General features: G+C 38.2%; 1 protein-coding gene across 5 annotated transcripts in view; it reads left to right on the top strand.

The window, feature by feature from the left end:
- The window catches only part of KCNMA1 (potassium calcium-activated channel subfamily M alpha 1), a 732,075-nt gene that overhangs the window by 706,603 nt on the left and 10,577 nt on the right, over positions 1–14,895 (top strand). For all 5 annotated transcript variants that reach the window (XM_047825367.1, XM_047825362.1, XM_047825364.1 and 2 more), the window contains 2 exons: positions 10,586–10,780; positions 12,670–12,788. In XM_047825367.1, coding sequence (XP_047681323.1) covers positions 10,586–10,780; positions 12,670–12,788 — 314 coding nt within the window. The remainder of the gene's footprint in view (positions 1–10,585; positions 10,781–12,669; positions 12,789–14,895) is intronic.

The following is a 14,895-nucleotide window of genomic DNA, read 5'->3' as shown; positions in this document are numbered from 1 at the left end:
AACATTTAAAGCTCTTGATGCTTTTAATATTGCCAGGTTATCTCCTATTAATTTGCACTACCATAACTGTTATATAAATGACATCCTATGCACTCTAGTGGACACTATCATTTTCTCTTTTAACTGCGTTTATGATAGTTTTGAAGTATATAAACTTCTAATTTGTATGTAGTCGTGTAAATGCATATTTTCTTTTGTGAATTATTCTATACTGGTTTTTTTTTTGTTTTGCTTTATTTTGTTTTGTTTTATTCTTTTCTATAGTTTTTATGCTGAAAAAGTGCTTGCCAAACAAGCGAACTCTCAGGTATCCTGATATCAGTTCAGTATTCAGCTATATTTTCATCAGGTTGTTTGTGGCTGTGTTTTTTTGCCTTTAACTATTTTATAAACATTTGCTTCCTTTCTTTTGCCTAGTTTCATTGAGATATAATTGACTTTTAACACTATGTACATTTAAGGATACAGTGCAATGATCCAATGTATGTATTATACTGAGAAATGATTACCGCAATAGGGTTAGTGGACACAACCATTATCTCACATAGCTACATTTGTGTGTGTATGTGTGTGAGAACTTTTAAAATCTACTCTTAGCAACTTTTAAATATGTAGTACAGTATTGTTAACTGTAGTCACCCTGCTGTACATTACATCCTTAGAACTTACTCACCTTATAACTGGAAGTTTGTATCCTTTGACCACCATCCCCACATCCAGCCCCTGGCAACCACCAATCTGTTCTCTGTTTCTGTGAGACAGTTGCTTGCTTATTTATTTATATTTATTTGGTTCCACATATAAGTGAGATTATACTATATTTGTATTTCTCTTTTGGACTTATTTTACTTAACATAACGCTCTCAGGATTCATCCATGTTGTTGCAGTTGGCAGGATTTCATTCTTTTTATGGCTGGATATTATTCCATTGTGTATATATATATACCACATTTTCTTTTTTTTTTTTTTTCCTTTTTTTTTTTTTTATTTTTTATTTTTGGGACAGAGAGAGACAGAGCATGAACGGGGGAGGGGCAGAGAGAGAGGGAGACACAGAATCAGAAACAGGCTCCAGGCTCCGAGCCATCAGCCCAGAGCCCGACGCGGGGCTCGAACTCACGGACCGCGAGATCATGACCTGGCTGAAGTCGGACGCCCAACCGACTGCGCCACCCAGGTGCCCCTACCACATTTTCTTTATCCACCCGTCTGCCAATGGGCGCTTAGGTTGTCTCCATGTCTTGGCTATTGTAAAAAGTTCTGCAGTGAACATGGGAGTGCAGATGTATCTTTAAGATAGTGATTTTTCATCCTTCAGGTATATACCAAGAAGGGGAATTGCGGGATCATATGGTAGTTCTATTTGTAAGTTTTGAAGAACAATCATGCTGTTTTCCATAGTGGCTGCACCAATTTACGTTCCCACCAACAGTGTACAGGGGGTTCCTTTTCTCCTCATTCTCATCAACACATGTGTCATTTCTTGATTTTTTGACAACAGTAATGCTAGCAGGTGTCAGGAGACAGCTCATTGTGGTCTTGATTTGCATTTGCCTGATGATTAGTGATGTTGAACACCTTTTCATGTATCTGGTGGTCATTTGAATGTCTTCTTTGAAAAAATGTCTATTCAGTTCCTTTGTCCATTTTGTGTAGAATGTTTTTTGTGGTTTATTTTTGCTGTTGAGTTATACGAATTCATTCATTCATTTCCTTTTTTTAGAAATTGAATATAAATATAAATACATTTTCATAGTCAAAACTATATAAAATAAATAAAATTACAGGAAAAAATTGAAGTCAATCAGAATTCTAGCACCCATAATTAATTACCAAGTAAAATTTGAGAATACAATTAATTTTACATAAATAAGCCTTTATCTGTTGAGGTCTACACTTTTAATGTGAATTTTAGATCATGGCGTTTTTTTGGATACTGCTTTTATGAATATTTTGCTATTATATCGTATAATTGTTACTGTGCCATTATTCTCTGAAAACATAATATTAATATCTGGACAATATAACTAATGTAAATGTATTGTGACTTGTTTAATCATTACCATATTGTTGAAGAATTTTTTCCAGATAGCCAGTTGCCCCTAAATCATTTGTTGAAGAAACATTTTTTCCCTTTAGTATATAATGCTTTCCGTATCATATTAAAGAACAGATTAGCAAACTTTTTTTTGTAAAGAGCCAGATGGTGAATATTTTAGGCTTTTGAGAGCCATACATACTCTGTAAGTACTTGACTTCTGTCATTATTGCACAAAAGCCTACTTGTAAACAAATGGGCATGTCTGGGTCCCAACAAAGCTTTATTTAAAAAAAAAAAAAAACAACAGGGGGCAGACTAGATTTGGCCCACAGATTTGCCAACTCCTGTATGAAGGTTGTATAACTACTAGGCTCTTGTTCTCACTAATCCATTCTGGTTGATTGATCTTCTCGTTTTTAATATTGTCTACAGTGTTTAATTATGAAATATTTAATATATATTTTAACACTTGGGAGGACAACTTCATAAACTGTTTCCAGAGGAAATTTAGCATATTCATATCAAGTTTTTAAAAAACCCAGTTGAATCTATGATTAGGCATATATCAAACTTAAAAATTTTACTAGAGGGGCGCCCGGGTGGCTCAGTCGGTTAAGCGTCTGACACTTGATTTCAGCTTCAGTCATATCTCACGGTTCCTGGGACTGAGTGCAGCCTCAGGCTCTGGACTGACAATGTGGAGTCTGTTTGGGATTCTCTCTCTCTCTCCCTCTCTCTTTGCATCCCCCCTCAAAATAAATAAAGACACTTTAAAATAACTTACTAGAGAAAATATGACATTATAACATCCAGTTTACATGTTAAGGAACATGGTCTTTTTCTCTATTTTTCTCTTTTTCCTAATAATCTTATCTGTTGGTAGATGATCATTACTTTGCTTCCTATTGAACAACAGTGGCTGTTCTTCTTACTCATGACCAGTAACTGTGACATTAAAGAGAGCTTCTGGAATAGGAGAGTTAATTCTCAAACATGTATGACACTATATTCTCTTTCTTATTTCTAATTTTATTTTTTAGTTATATTTGTCATAGGCTTGCTTATTTTATTTTTTCCAAGAATCATTTATGGTATTTATCAATTTAATAAATATCCTCCTGCAGTTTCATTAATTGATGCCTTTTCATTTCATCCTTCTGCTTTTCTAAGATAAAAAAGAACAATAAAAGACAATTCTTTTAATGCTTAGCATTATTTATTATGATTCTTTTGTATTTAATAATAAAATCATTTAAGGCTCTGAATTTGTTTCTGCAGCTTTGGCCTCAGTCTATGACATTTTTACATACCATTTTCAAATATTTAATTTTTAAAGACTCTATATTCTAAGTTTGATTTCCATCTTGACCTATAGTTAGGTTTTAGAATACTTTTCTTTTAAACTTGGAGATGCTGGAATATTTACTTTTATTTCTATTATTATCTTAACTTTTTAAATGTAGACCCTACAGCTCATACTTTATTTGTATATACTGAGATTTTATACTTTGAGCTGTAGATCTTTTTTTTTTTTTTTTGGTAATTATTGTTTGAGAGCTATCTAAAAATGTCACAAAGTTTAGCACAAATCTACTAAATCACTTGCATTATATCCTTAATTTTCTTATATTTTGGTTTGAGCTGTGGAAGCTAGAAACACAGTGATATTTTACATACCACCCTTAGTCCACATTTATTTTACTCTAATTGCTAATTAGTTTTGCTTTCTCCATTTCAGTTATATTATTTTGTCCATGAATAGGTAATATCTTTATTGTAAATTTTAACTCTCAATATAAAGTTAACTTGCTTAATGTAACATTTAACATTTTACTCTTGAAATACAGTTTTCAATGGCTGTTTTATTTTGTTTTTTCATGTTTCTTTATGAAGATATCAGAGTTTGATTTTCATTTTGGCTTTTGAACAAGTCTGAGAATCTTTGTAATTCAGCCAAATCACTTCGTTCGTATCTGTTTAGTTATTAACATATAATGCTATAGTTTTGCATTATGCTTTACACGTGCCTCTGTAATTGTGTCTTTTATTATCCATCTTTGGGTGTATGGACTATATTTTTGTATGCTCATTGACTCTAGTGGTATGTGAACTATCTATATTCTATTTTTGATTCTAGTTAGTGGTTACGAGGCATTCTATAAATATGTGTGAAAGTATATTTTCTAAGCATTATTGTCTAGAAAAATTTAATTCTTGATTCTTCCTTCTATAAGATCAAGGAATTCACATGCCTTTATATCCATCCTCCTCTCTCCTACCTCATTTTGTGGACTTTTAAAAAGTAACGAATGTTACTGTATTAACAGATAATTTTATGTCATTTTTTTCCCTCAAGGATTACTTTTGACATTTGCATTTAGTTTAGTAATAAAAAACACAACCATTTATTAAATTCCACATTTCAATACATTTCACCAGTATTTTTAAAACAAATTTGCTCATTTTTTAATTTCTAAAGTTTAAAATGATCTTAAAGGATGCAAATTTTTTTTCTGAGTTTTTTTTTTTAATGTTTATTTATTTTTCAGAGACAGAGACACAGACAGAGTGCGAGCGTGAGCTGGGGAGGGCAGAGAGAGAGGGAGACACAGAATCTGAAGCAGGCTCCAGGTTCTGAGCTGTTAGCACAGAGCCCGATGCAGGGCTCAAACCCACAAACTGTGGGATCATGACCTGAGCCAAAGTCAGATGCTCAACCAGCTGAGCCACGCAGGCGCCCTTTTTCTGAGTGGTTTTTTTTTTTTTAAATGAAGTAAATCAATAAATGCTTAGGTACTCAGAGATTCAAAATATTTTTTTTCAAAAATATTTTTATTGCCTTCACAAATGATTGATAATTTAGCTGTATGTAGAATTCTTGGAATAAATGTGTCTTTTGAAATCTCAGTTGGCATTGTTCTTAAGTTTTCTAGAGAAGTCTCTGGCTAACCTGATCTTGTACTTTTTATTTTTGTACAGCATTGTGTTAGGTTACTTTTTTAATTTATTTAATATATATTTTTTAGATGTTTATTTAATTTGAGAGAGAAAGCAAGCAAGAGCTGGGGAGGGGCAGAGAGAGAAGGAGAGAGAGAATCCCGAGCAGGCTCCACACTCAGTGCAGAGCCCGATATGGGACTTGATCCCACGACCCTGGGATCATGACATGAGCCAAAATCAAAAGTCGGACACTTAACCAACTGAGCCACCGAGATGCCCTTCTTCATTTCATATTTTAAATTTAAATATTTGCCTAATACAGATTTAGGTGTTAACCACACTTACTTGGTGAGCCATTTCAATCCACATCCTCAGTTCATTCTTCAGCTCAGGACAGGTTGTTTTCAACTGTTTCCTTGCTTGCTTACTCATTTTTACCTGCTTGAATTTTGTTTACAACATTAACTTGTGAACACTTGCTATTTATCAATTTGATGTCTGTTGTCTTTCCTCAGTATCTACCAGCATTCTCACAGAGACAGACAGATGGAAGGAAGAAGGAAGGGAGAGAGGAAGGAGGGAGAAAGGATGAAAGAGAGTTTCTACATGTGGTTTTGGCCAACTTCTTAGTTTTACTTCCACATCACTGACTATGTGATTTTAGTTCTACAACATACTGTGTATTTTTTGTTGTTGTTTTGGCAAGAACACTTCACATGAGATCTACCCACTTAAATTTTTCAGTGTATCATATAGTACTGTTAATTACTGTTTCTTAATGGATAAAAATCTGGCCATTACAAGTTTAGTTTACCTTTTAGCTGTTTCTCTTGTTTTAGGACCTTTGCTGAGATATGATTAATAATCCTGCAATTCTCCCACTTAAAGTGTGTAATTCTGTGATTTTTAGTATAATCACAAGTATGTACAATCATCACCACAGTCAATTTTAGAACATTTTCATTGTCTCAAAAAACAAACAGCAACAACAACAACAGCAACAAAAAACCCAAAAAACCTCCATACCCTTTAGCAACCGCCAGTAAACCTCCGTCTCCCTCCCTCAGCACCAAGCAACCATTCATTACTCTATCACCTATATTTCTTGATTTGGCTCTTCTACATATTGCATATAAGTGGAATCATACAGTATGTAGTCTTTTGTGATTTTCTTTCACTTAACATAATGTTTTCAAGGTTCATCCATGTTGGAGCATGTTTAGTACTTTGTACCTTTTTATGGTATGAATAATATTCATATAACTGAATGATACTCATGCATGGATATCAGACATTTTACTTCTGCATTTATGAGGTGATAGACATTTGTGAATAATGCTGCTGTAAACATCTGTATACAAGTTTTCATATGGACATATATTTTTTTAGTTTTTCTTGGGTATATACACAGAAGTAGAATTACTGAGCTATATATAACTCTGTTTAACCATATGAGGAACTGTGAAACTGTTTCTCAAAGTGGCTGTATCATTTTATATTCCCACCAGTAGAGTGTTGGTGTTCCGATTTCTCCCCATCCTCAGTCTTTTTGATTATAGTCATCCTAGTGGGTGTGAAGAGATAGCTCATGGCGGTTTTGATTTGCATTTCCCTGATGACTAGTGATGTCTTTTCATTTATTTTGTTGGCCATTTGTATCTCTTTTTTTTCAGAAATGTTTGAGTCTTTTATCCATTTTTTTAAAAATTGGGTTGTCTTTATATTGTTGGGTTGTAAGATTGTATATATATTCTGGATACTAGGCCTTATCAGATATATGACTTGCAAATATTTTCTGTCATTCTGCAGGTTTCGTGGGTTTCTTTCACTTTCTGGATAGTGTACTTTGTTGCACAAAAAAGTTTTAATTTCGATGAAGTTCAATTTATTTATTTATTTATTTTTGGTTGCCTTAACTTTGAGTATCATATTTAAGAATCCATTTTCAAATCAAAAGTCATGACAATTAATCCTATGTTTTCTTCTAAGTGTTTCATAGTTTTAGCTCTTAAATTCAAGTCTTTGATCCATTTTGAATTAATTTTTATATATAGTATGAGGTAGGAGTCCAACTTTATTCTTCTGAATGTGGAAGCCCAGGTGTTGTAGCACCATTTACTTAAGAGACTATGTTCTTTCTCTATGGAATAGACTTGGCACCCTTGCTGAAATCAATTGACAAAAGCATATGAATTTCTTCCTGGACATTCTTTAATCCCATGTCTGTCCTTCTGTCAATACTACACTATCTTGATTATAGTAGGCTTCTAGTGTATTTTGAAATTAGGAAGTTTGAGTCCTCCAACTTTTCCTTTTTTTAGATTGTTTGGTCATTTCGAGTGCTTGAAATTTCATGTGATTCTTAGAATCAACTTTTCCGTCTCTAGAGAAATGGTTTTGGGGATTTTGCCAGAGATTGTACTGAATCTATAGATTGTTTGGAGGAATACTACTGTCTTAATAATATTAAGATTTCCAATCCATAAACATGGGATGCCTTTATATTTATTCAGATTTTCTTTAATTTCTTTCAACACTATTTTGTAGTTTTCATTGTACTAGTCTTGCACCTCCTTGGTTAAATTTATTCCTAAGTACTTATTCTTTATGATGCTAATATATGTGGAATATCTTAATTTTATTCTTGTATTGTTCATTGCAAGCATATAGATATACAAATGATTTTTTTGTATATTGATTTTGTACTTGGAAACTTGCTGAACACATTTATTACCTATGATTGAATTTTAATAGATACCTTAGAATTTTCTGTATATAACATCATGTTCTCTGTAAACAGAAACATTTTGGATATGGATACCTTATTTTTTTCTAGCCTTGGCTAGAGCCCCCAGTGCTCTGTTGAATAGAGGTGGTGAGAGTTGACTTCCTTGTCTTGTTCCTGGTCTTAAGAAGGGTATTGGATTCTTTTAATCATCTCTAATCATATCCATTTTAATTTAAATATCTTACATAAAAAAGTGATTGGGTAAGTTGTATGAAGTCAGCTTTCTTATAATCTGATCTTTTACTTCTTATAGAAACCATATTTAAGAAAAAATTATTTTGATTCCAAAACAGATGCTTTGATCTTTTCCTATTACTTCTTCCACTAACAATTTAATCAGTCAAAATGATGCTTTTCCTTTATATCTTAAATGTTATGGTTCCTTTTTTAAAAATATGTATACTGGCTCTTTTTACTTCTCTCTATCTTTGAGCAAGGAGAGGTCTGTTTTTCAGTATTTGAGGTCTTGACTGTTCTGCTTCCCACCTCGCTAGCTGTTAGATTCCTCCTCTTGGTCTTGATCTAAAAGGGTGATTATAGTGCAGAGACCCTTGTCAAAGTTCTTTGCTCAGCACTCACTCATTTAATGTGCCACAGGGTTAAGTAGGGGTCTTCTGCTTCTCATGGTGGGTTATATGACTGTAGGGCTGTGGATTTACCTCCGAAAACTTCGGACATGTTTGTGGATTTTCCCCAAGGTGACCCCTACTAGAACACAACTCTAGTGGCTCTTCCCATTGCTGCTGTCCCCTTCCAGGATTCAGCACCCTGGTGACATTTGCTGTGCCACTGCTGAGTCCAAATAGGGTCTTAGAATGGGGGGAGATTAAGAAGTGCAGATTCAGGGGGGTGCCTGGGTGGCTCAGTCGGTTAAGCACCCAACTTCAGCTCAGGTCATGATTTCGTGGTTCATGGGTTCGAGCCCCACACTGGGCTCTGTGCTGACAGCTCAGAGCCCGGAGCTTGTTTCATATTTTGTGTCTCCCTCTCTCTCTGCCTCTCCCCCACTCATGTTCTGTCTCTCTCTCTGTCAAAAATAAATAAACATTAAAAAAATTAAAAAAAAAAAGAAGTGCAGATTCAGGGATGATGTAAACAGCCTTGGTTTGCCTACCTCTCACCTCAAGTGTAAACGATTTTTAAAAGGGAAGTTTGAGGATGAGCTGAGTGTCCCTCTCACCAGCAAAAGCTGCAAGTCTCTGATATTAGGCCAGAAGTATTTATCAGGGCTTCCGGTGCACCAAGCACTTTTCTATGTGCCTCACATGTATTAGTTATATTATCCTCATAACCACTCCATTATTACATTTCATAGATCATGAAACTGAAGAACAAAAATGACAAATAACTTTCCAGGGTCACGCAGCTACTAAGTGGTGAAGCCCAGCATTAAACCCACCGCCTGGCTCTTATCTCTTGACCACACCAGCAACATTTCCTCCTGTACCTGCCCTGGTTCTGCTTCTGTGTCCCCGGCGCCCATCTAAGCTTTAGTAGAGGATACATTCATTCTCTTCAGGGTGTGACTCCTTCTGAGTAACATTCCTAGTTTCCTTTGCTGTTAGAATTTTCTATCACTTTGGGTGTTTTGCAAGTATTTCAGTAAGGAAAGTGAATCTTGCCCCGTGAACGGCTATCATCTGAACTCAGAAGACCTCATGGAATTTTTTGCATATGTGCTTGACCCTAATGTCTGTGCTTATTTTATGGATGAGAAAATCAAAGTCTAGAATGGTTAGTCCACCTCCCCCAAGCCATAGAACTAGTGATGGCCAAGCAGGATGGGAAATTGTCCTTCCCTGGCTTGTTCCCCACTGTGTTTTGCCAGGTAAACCGAGAAATCACTGAAATGAAATTTAGCTATCTTTCCTAACCCACTTCCAAAGGTCCACATGCCCTCAGAAGACACAGGCAAACTTTGCTTTGATTTCACTTCAGCCTGCTTGATTTCTTCTTATCTTGGAAAATGGAATGCAGACCCTCACTTGAGACTTTTCTCAAATTAGGCTGGGTGACATATGTCTTTTTGAGCTCTTTGATTTGACCCCCTATTAATGTCTTTAAACCCTAATTGTTTTGTTCCTGACAGACCTGTCATGTTTAATGTGTGAGAGAAATGTATACATAGAAGGAAACTTCTGTCATATTCTGTATTTGCCTCAGACTATTGAGATTATTAAAAACAAAACAAAACAACCAAAGTGCACACACGAGGGCATCTTCCTCCTTGCAATTTTATCTGGCATATTTAATTGATAGAGACTTCTGGGTTAGATTGTTATCAAAGGTTGTAGTAAATTGTTGAGCGTGTGGCCTTAATGATGCTCTCGGCATCTCCTTCCAACACACAAAGAAGTTTTGCCACATTGGGGAAGGAGGCTTCCTGGCATAGGGTGATAGGACCTCGGAGGAGTCCTCCTTGGGTTAGCAGCCTGTGCAAGCTGCATTTGTGTCCCAGGTCCAAAGTCCCTTAGTAGACACGTGGGATTCGAAGAAGGGGAAGCAGTATTTGCATCCCTACTGACACCAATTATGGTAAACACCAACTGTTTAGACATCAGCCCTTTAATAAAAGTTCCCTGAAGTGGTTTTTGAAAGTCAAGCTCTCATGGCAGAACCAAGTAAGAGAGAAAAGAATGGAATAATTGGAGGCTGCTGTCTTTTCACTTCCCACATAAAATTATTTGAAGAGACAGGCCAGAACTTTAAACAGGAGATACCAAGAAAAGTTGTAATTTGGATGTCTGTTGTCGTGACTTTAGGGTGTTTGCTTAAAGGAATTTTTTTCTCCCCTACCCCCCAACTCTCTCCCCAGACATACTTCAATGACAATATCCTTACACTAATCCGGACACTGGTGACTGGAGGAGCCACGCCAGAGCTCGAAGCTCTGATTGCCGAGGAGAATGCACTTCGAGGGGGCTATAGCACCCCCCAGACGCTGGCCAACAGGGACCGTTGCCGCGTGGCCCAGTTAGCGCTGCTGGATGGGCCCTTTGCGGACCTGGGGGTGAGTTCATGGTGCAGAGGTCACCTGAGCCCACTGACTGGGAATGGCTTGGCCAGAGTGAACTGGGTGCCAGGGTGAGGAGCCAGGCACCTGTCTTTTCTGTCTTCTGTGGTGATTCACTAGAGGTGATGTGTATGGTGTGCTGTGTTTTACATGCAGTCCTTCATCTTTATTCCCACGGCAATCCTTCGACATAGGTTCTACTCTCAGACATTCTAAGGAAACTGAGGCTCAGAGAGACGGAAGACTGGCCCTATCAGGAATTTGCACCAGGAACCCTGGCTTCAGAGCCTGTGGGCTTTACTCACTCCCCTAGGTATCTTCTACCACGAGCTAGGAGGCATCAGGTGATTCCAGCATGTGACCGAGGCTGGGACCCCTTTCCACAGGGTCTTAGCCTACCTCAGGGCCACTTCACTCCCAAGGCACATTAATAGCCCATGAGGAGCTTTTCAAAACCACTGATGGCCATGTCCAGTTCCCAGGATTCTGACTTTTTGTATCTGGGTATATGCCAGGCATTGGAGGTTTTTAAAACACCACCAGTAATTATGTGCATCTCGAGCCACTGGCCAAACAAATGGCATCTCATGTGGACCATTTGATGTCTCTAATTCCAGACCTAGGTCTTTGCATCTCTGAGGCTGCACCCAGTTAATCTCCCCCACGCCCTCCCTGCCGCAGAGGGGATGACCAGTGCCTCCCTTTGGGCTCCACACACCAACTGGGTTCTCACAATTGGGCAGAAGTATGCAGTCTTGACCCTTATTCACAGCCCTATACCGCATCCACGGATGGGTTCAAGGGGTGGAGCCACAAGTCTTGGCAACCAATACATTTATTGCACAAACAATAGCGTCGCCCAAGGAAAGGGTCACTTTTTCTATTTCTTCTGAAACTCTGATGCTGACTTGCACCATATTTTAGTATGGTTATGGATAAGGACCTATGTTAGACTGGGCTTTTTGGAAAGGCAGCTTCTGTAGCTCATGGCTCCTTTCATCTATCACCGACTTACTGATACACTTTAAAAGGATAAAGACTTTAAATGACGGTAAGATATGGCCCCATTTGTGTTCTGTAATATGATGCCCATTTGGAAATTCCAACGACAAGAAGGACAAAGGCAGCCACTTTATTCCCAGTGATGTCATTCTTCAGTGCCCTTCCTACACTCACACCCACCTGAAGCCACCTGGCTGTGTGAAGCCAGCATTTCCAAGTGAGTGGAGTTGCTTTCACGTTCCATGTCGGGCACCAGACCCTCTGGGAGGTGACTGTGAACTGATTAGGACTGTGAATCCCACTTATTCAACCTGCAGCTCTCCACCTCCTGGGGAAACACATTCTCTTCCACCCGCGCCATCTCTGAGGTCTGTAAATTGTGCTTTTCACACAGTCTTTTCCCTGAAAGAGTCTTTCACCGTAGCACCTGGTGGGGTCTTTTCTCCTCGCAGTGATTTTAATTATCACTCGAGCAGTTTTGACAACACGGTCAGATCACAGTGATTACAGCTGAGCTGGGGCTAAACATAATCGCCATTTTGCCCAGCTGGTTTCTTCTCTGCCAAACATGCATCTGAGAGCTTTGAGCCTTACACAATCACTTAGAATGAGGGAGAGGCCCATTCTCTCTAGGGCTCTCATTGCTACAGATGGAAAACTGGAGAGAACCGGAGGAGAACCCCATCATTATCTGATCCCCCAAAATTACCAGTATTGGATGTAGGCTCTTAATCACATTGACTTCTTTAGCCCCAGTCCCTTGGGACAGACCCTCCAACTGAGGAGACACCAACACAAGCTTTCACGAAAAGGCTCTGTTCCCCCTGGACCTCTACTTCCAGGCAAATGAAAATGTTTCTCTCTGTTCTTTCCTTGTCTCCCAGGATGGTGGTTGTTATGGTGATCTGTTCTGCAAAGCTCTGAAAACGTATAATATGCTTTGTTTTGGAATTTATCGGCTGAGAGATGCTCACCTCAGCACCCCCAGCCAATGCACGAAGAGGTGAGTATATTTCCACTCTCCTCTCCCACCCCGAATGCAGAGACAGAAATTCCCTGTCTTGTTTCCCACTGTGAAGGCAAAGGTCCAAGTACATGCTCTCAACATGCAAATGACTCTGCCCGCATTAAATCCAACACTGGGTTTGGAGGTTATGGGAGGCTTTTTTCTTTAATTCCTCATAGCAGATGTAAAGACATTATGGGAAGAATTCAAGTTTTATAGAATAGTTCCTGAATAGGAGCATCTCCTCCAAACTCTAGCTACTGGGATTATTCTGCCGGTACCTCGTATAGAGATATTTCATATTGCTAGTGTTTAAGATAGATGTTTCCTTTGCCATATCTTAGATGCCTCTGCTTTTACTTAATATATTTTTAATTGACTCACTTTTTAAACTTTTATATATTTATTTCAAGAAATTTGTGTGTTATCACCTTAAGCAGAAAACTATAATAGTTTATGTGTGCTAGTTATATATTTTTAATTGCACTAAAATAAATTCATAGCAGCCCCAAATTAAAAGTATATCATAGAATTACCCAAATCTGTGCATTTGCATACTATATCTCAAGAAACAATGCTACAGAGATTAGTATTTCTCAGCTTTGCTTGCACGTTAGAATCACCAGGGGTGCTTTTTAAAAATATTCTGCTTTCCCTTATTTATCTGGTCTGGCTTGAAAGTGTAGATAATTTCTTAGTGCCCAGAGATTACAGTATATAGCCAGAGTTGCGGCTAATTGCTGTAGACTAGTGAGTTCTCAAAGTTTAGAGAGCAACAGAATCACCTACAAAGCTTGTTAAAACACAAATTGCTAGACCCCACTCCCCAGAATGTCTGACTCTGTAGGTCTGGAGTGAAGTTGCTTAAGAATTTGCATTTTAGGGACACCAGGGTAGCTCAGTTGTTTGAGAATCCAGCTCTTGATTTCAACTCAGGTCATGATCCCAGAGTCATGGATCAAGCCCTGTGATGGGCTCCATACTGAGTGTGGAACCTGTTTATGATTCTCTCGATTTCTGACTGGTGTGAGGTGGTATCTGAATGTAGTTGTGATTTGTATTTCCCTGATGATGAACGATGCTGAGCATGTTTTCATGTGTCTGTACAAACACAGAAAGAAGCAAACCATGAGAGACTCTTAAACACAGAGAGTAAACTGAGACTTGATGGGGGTTGGGGGGGTGGGAAAAATAGGTGATGGGCACTGAGGAGGGCACTTGTTGGGATGAGCACTGGGTGCTGTATATAAGTGATGTATCATGGGAATCTATGCACACTGTATACACTGTATGTTAGCTCACTTGAGAATAAATTATTTAATTTTAAGAAAATAATTTTAAAAATTAAAAATTAAATTAAAAAAGATTATATCTCCCTCTGCCCTTCCCTGTCTCCCTCTCAAAAAAAATAAATAAAAGAAGTTGCATTTTATTTATTTTCAAATGTTTACTTGTTTTGATAGAGAGAGAGCATGCACAAGCAGGGGAAGGGCAGAAAGAGAGGGAGAGAGAGAGAGAATCCCAACGAGGCCCTGCACTGTCAGCACAGAGCCCGACACAGGGCCAGAACTCACAAACTGGGAGATCATGGCCGGAGCCGAAATCAGGAGTTGGACACTTAGCCCACTGAGCCATCCATGCACCCCCAAGAAAATGCATTTTAAGTGATGCCCCGGTGTTGCTGATGTGTCTTGGCTTGAGGACCCACTTTGGGATCTCCTACTACTAGAGAGGAGACGGTGGGGTTTTTTTGGTTGTTGTTTTGTTTTCTGTTAGCAGTGTCTGGTGTTAACCAGAGAAAGCTTGATGGGATTGAGAATAGTTAAAGCAGGACTAGCACAGAGGCCCGGAGGGATCTTATCTTCTCTCATTTAGAAAAAAATCCCCACCAAAATTGATTTGTAAAAGGTAAAGAGTGAGAAAAGGCTGAGAAGATGTTAGGTCATGGGAAACAAAGACCCTGTAAGGTGTGTCAGAACATTCTCTAGCAAAAGAGGCGGTGCAGTCAGTGAACCTCCTGCACGTATCTGGGCTACTCGGGATCAGAAGTGAACTCGAACTTCAGTGGAAAGGGGTGGGGACCATCAGAAGCACGGTGTGGTTC

Source organism: Prionailurus viverrinus, chromosome D2 (assembly GCF_022837055.1).
Source record: "Prionailurus viverrinus isolate Anna chromosome D2, UM_Priviv_1.0, whole genome shotgun sequence".
NCBI lineage: Eukaryota > Metazoa > Chordata > Mammalia > Carnivora > Felidae > Prionailurus > Prionailurus viverrinus.
The sequence above is the reverse complement of the archived record's forward strand: the minus strand, read 5'-3'. Positions and strand labels throughout refer to the sequence as shown.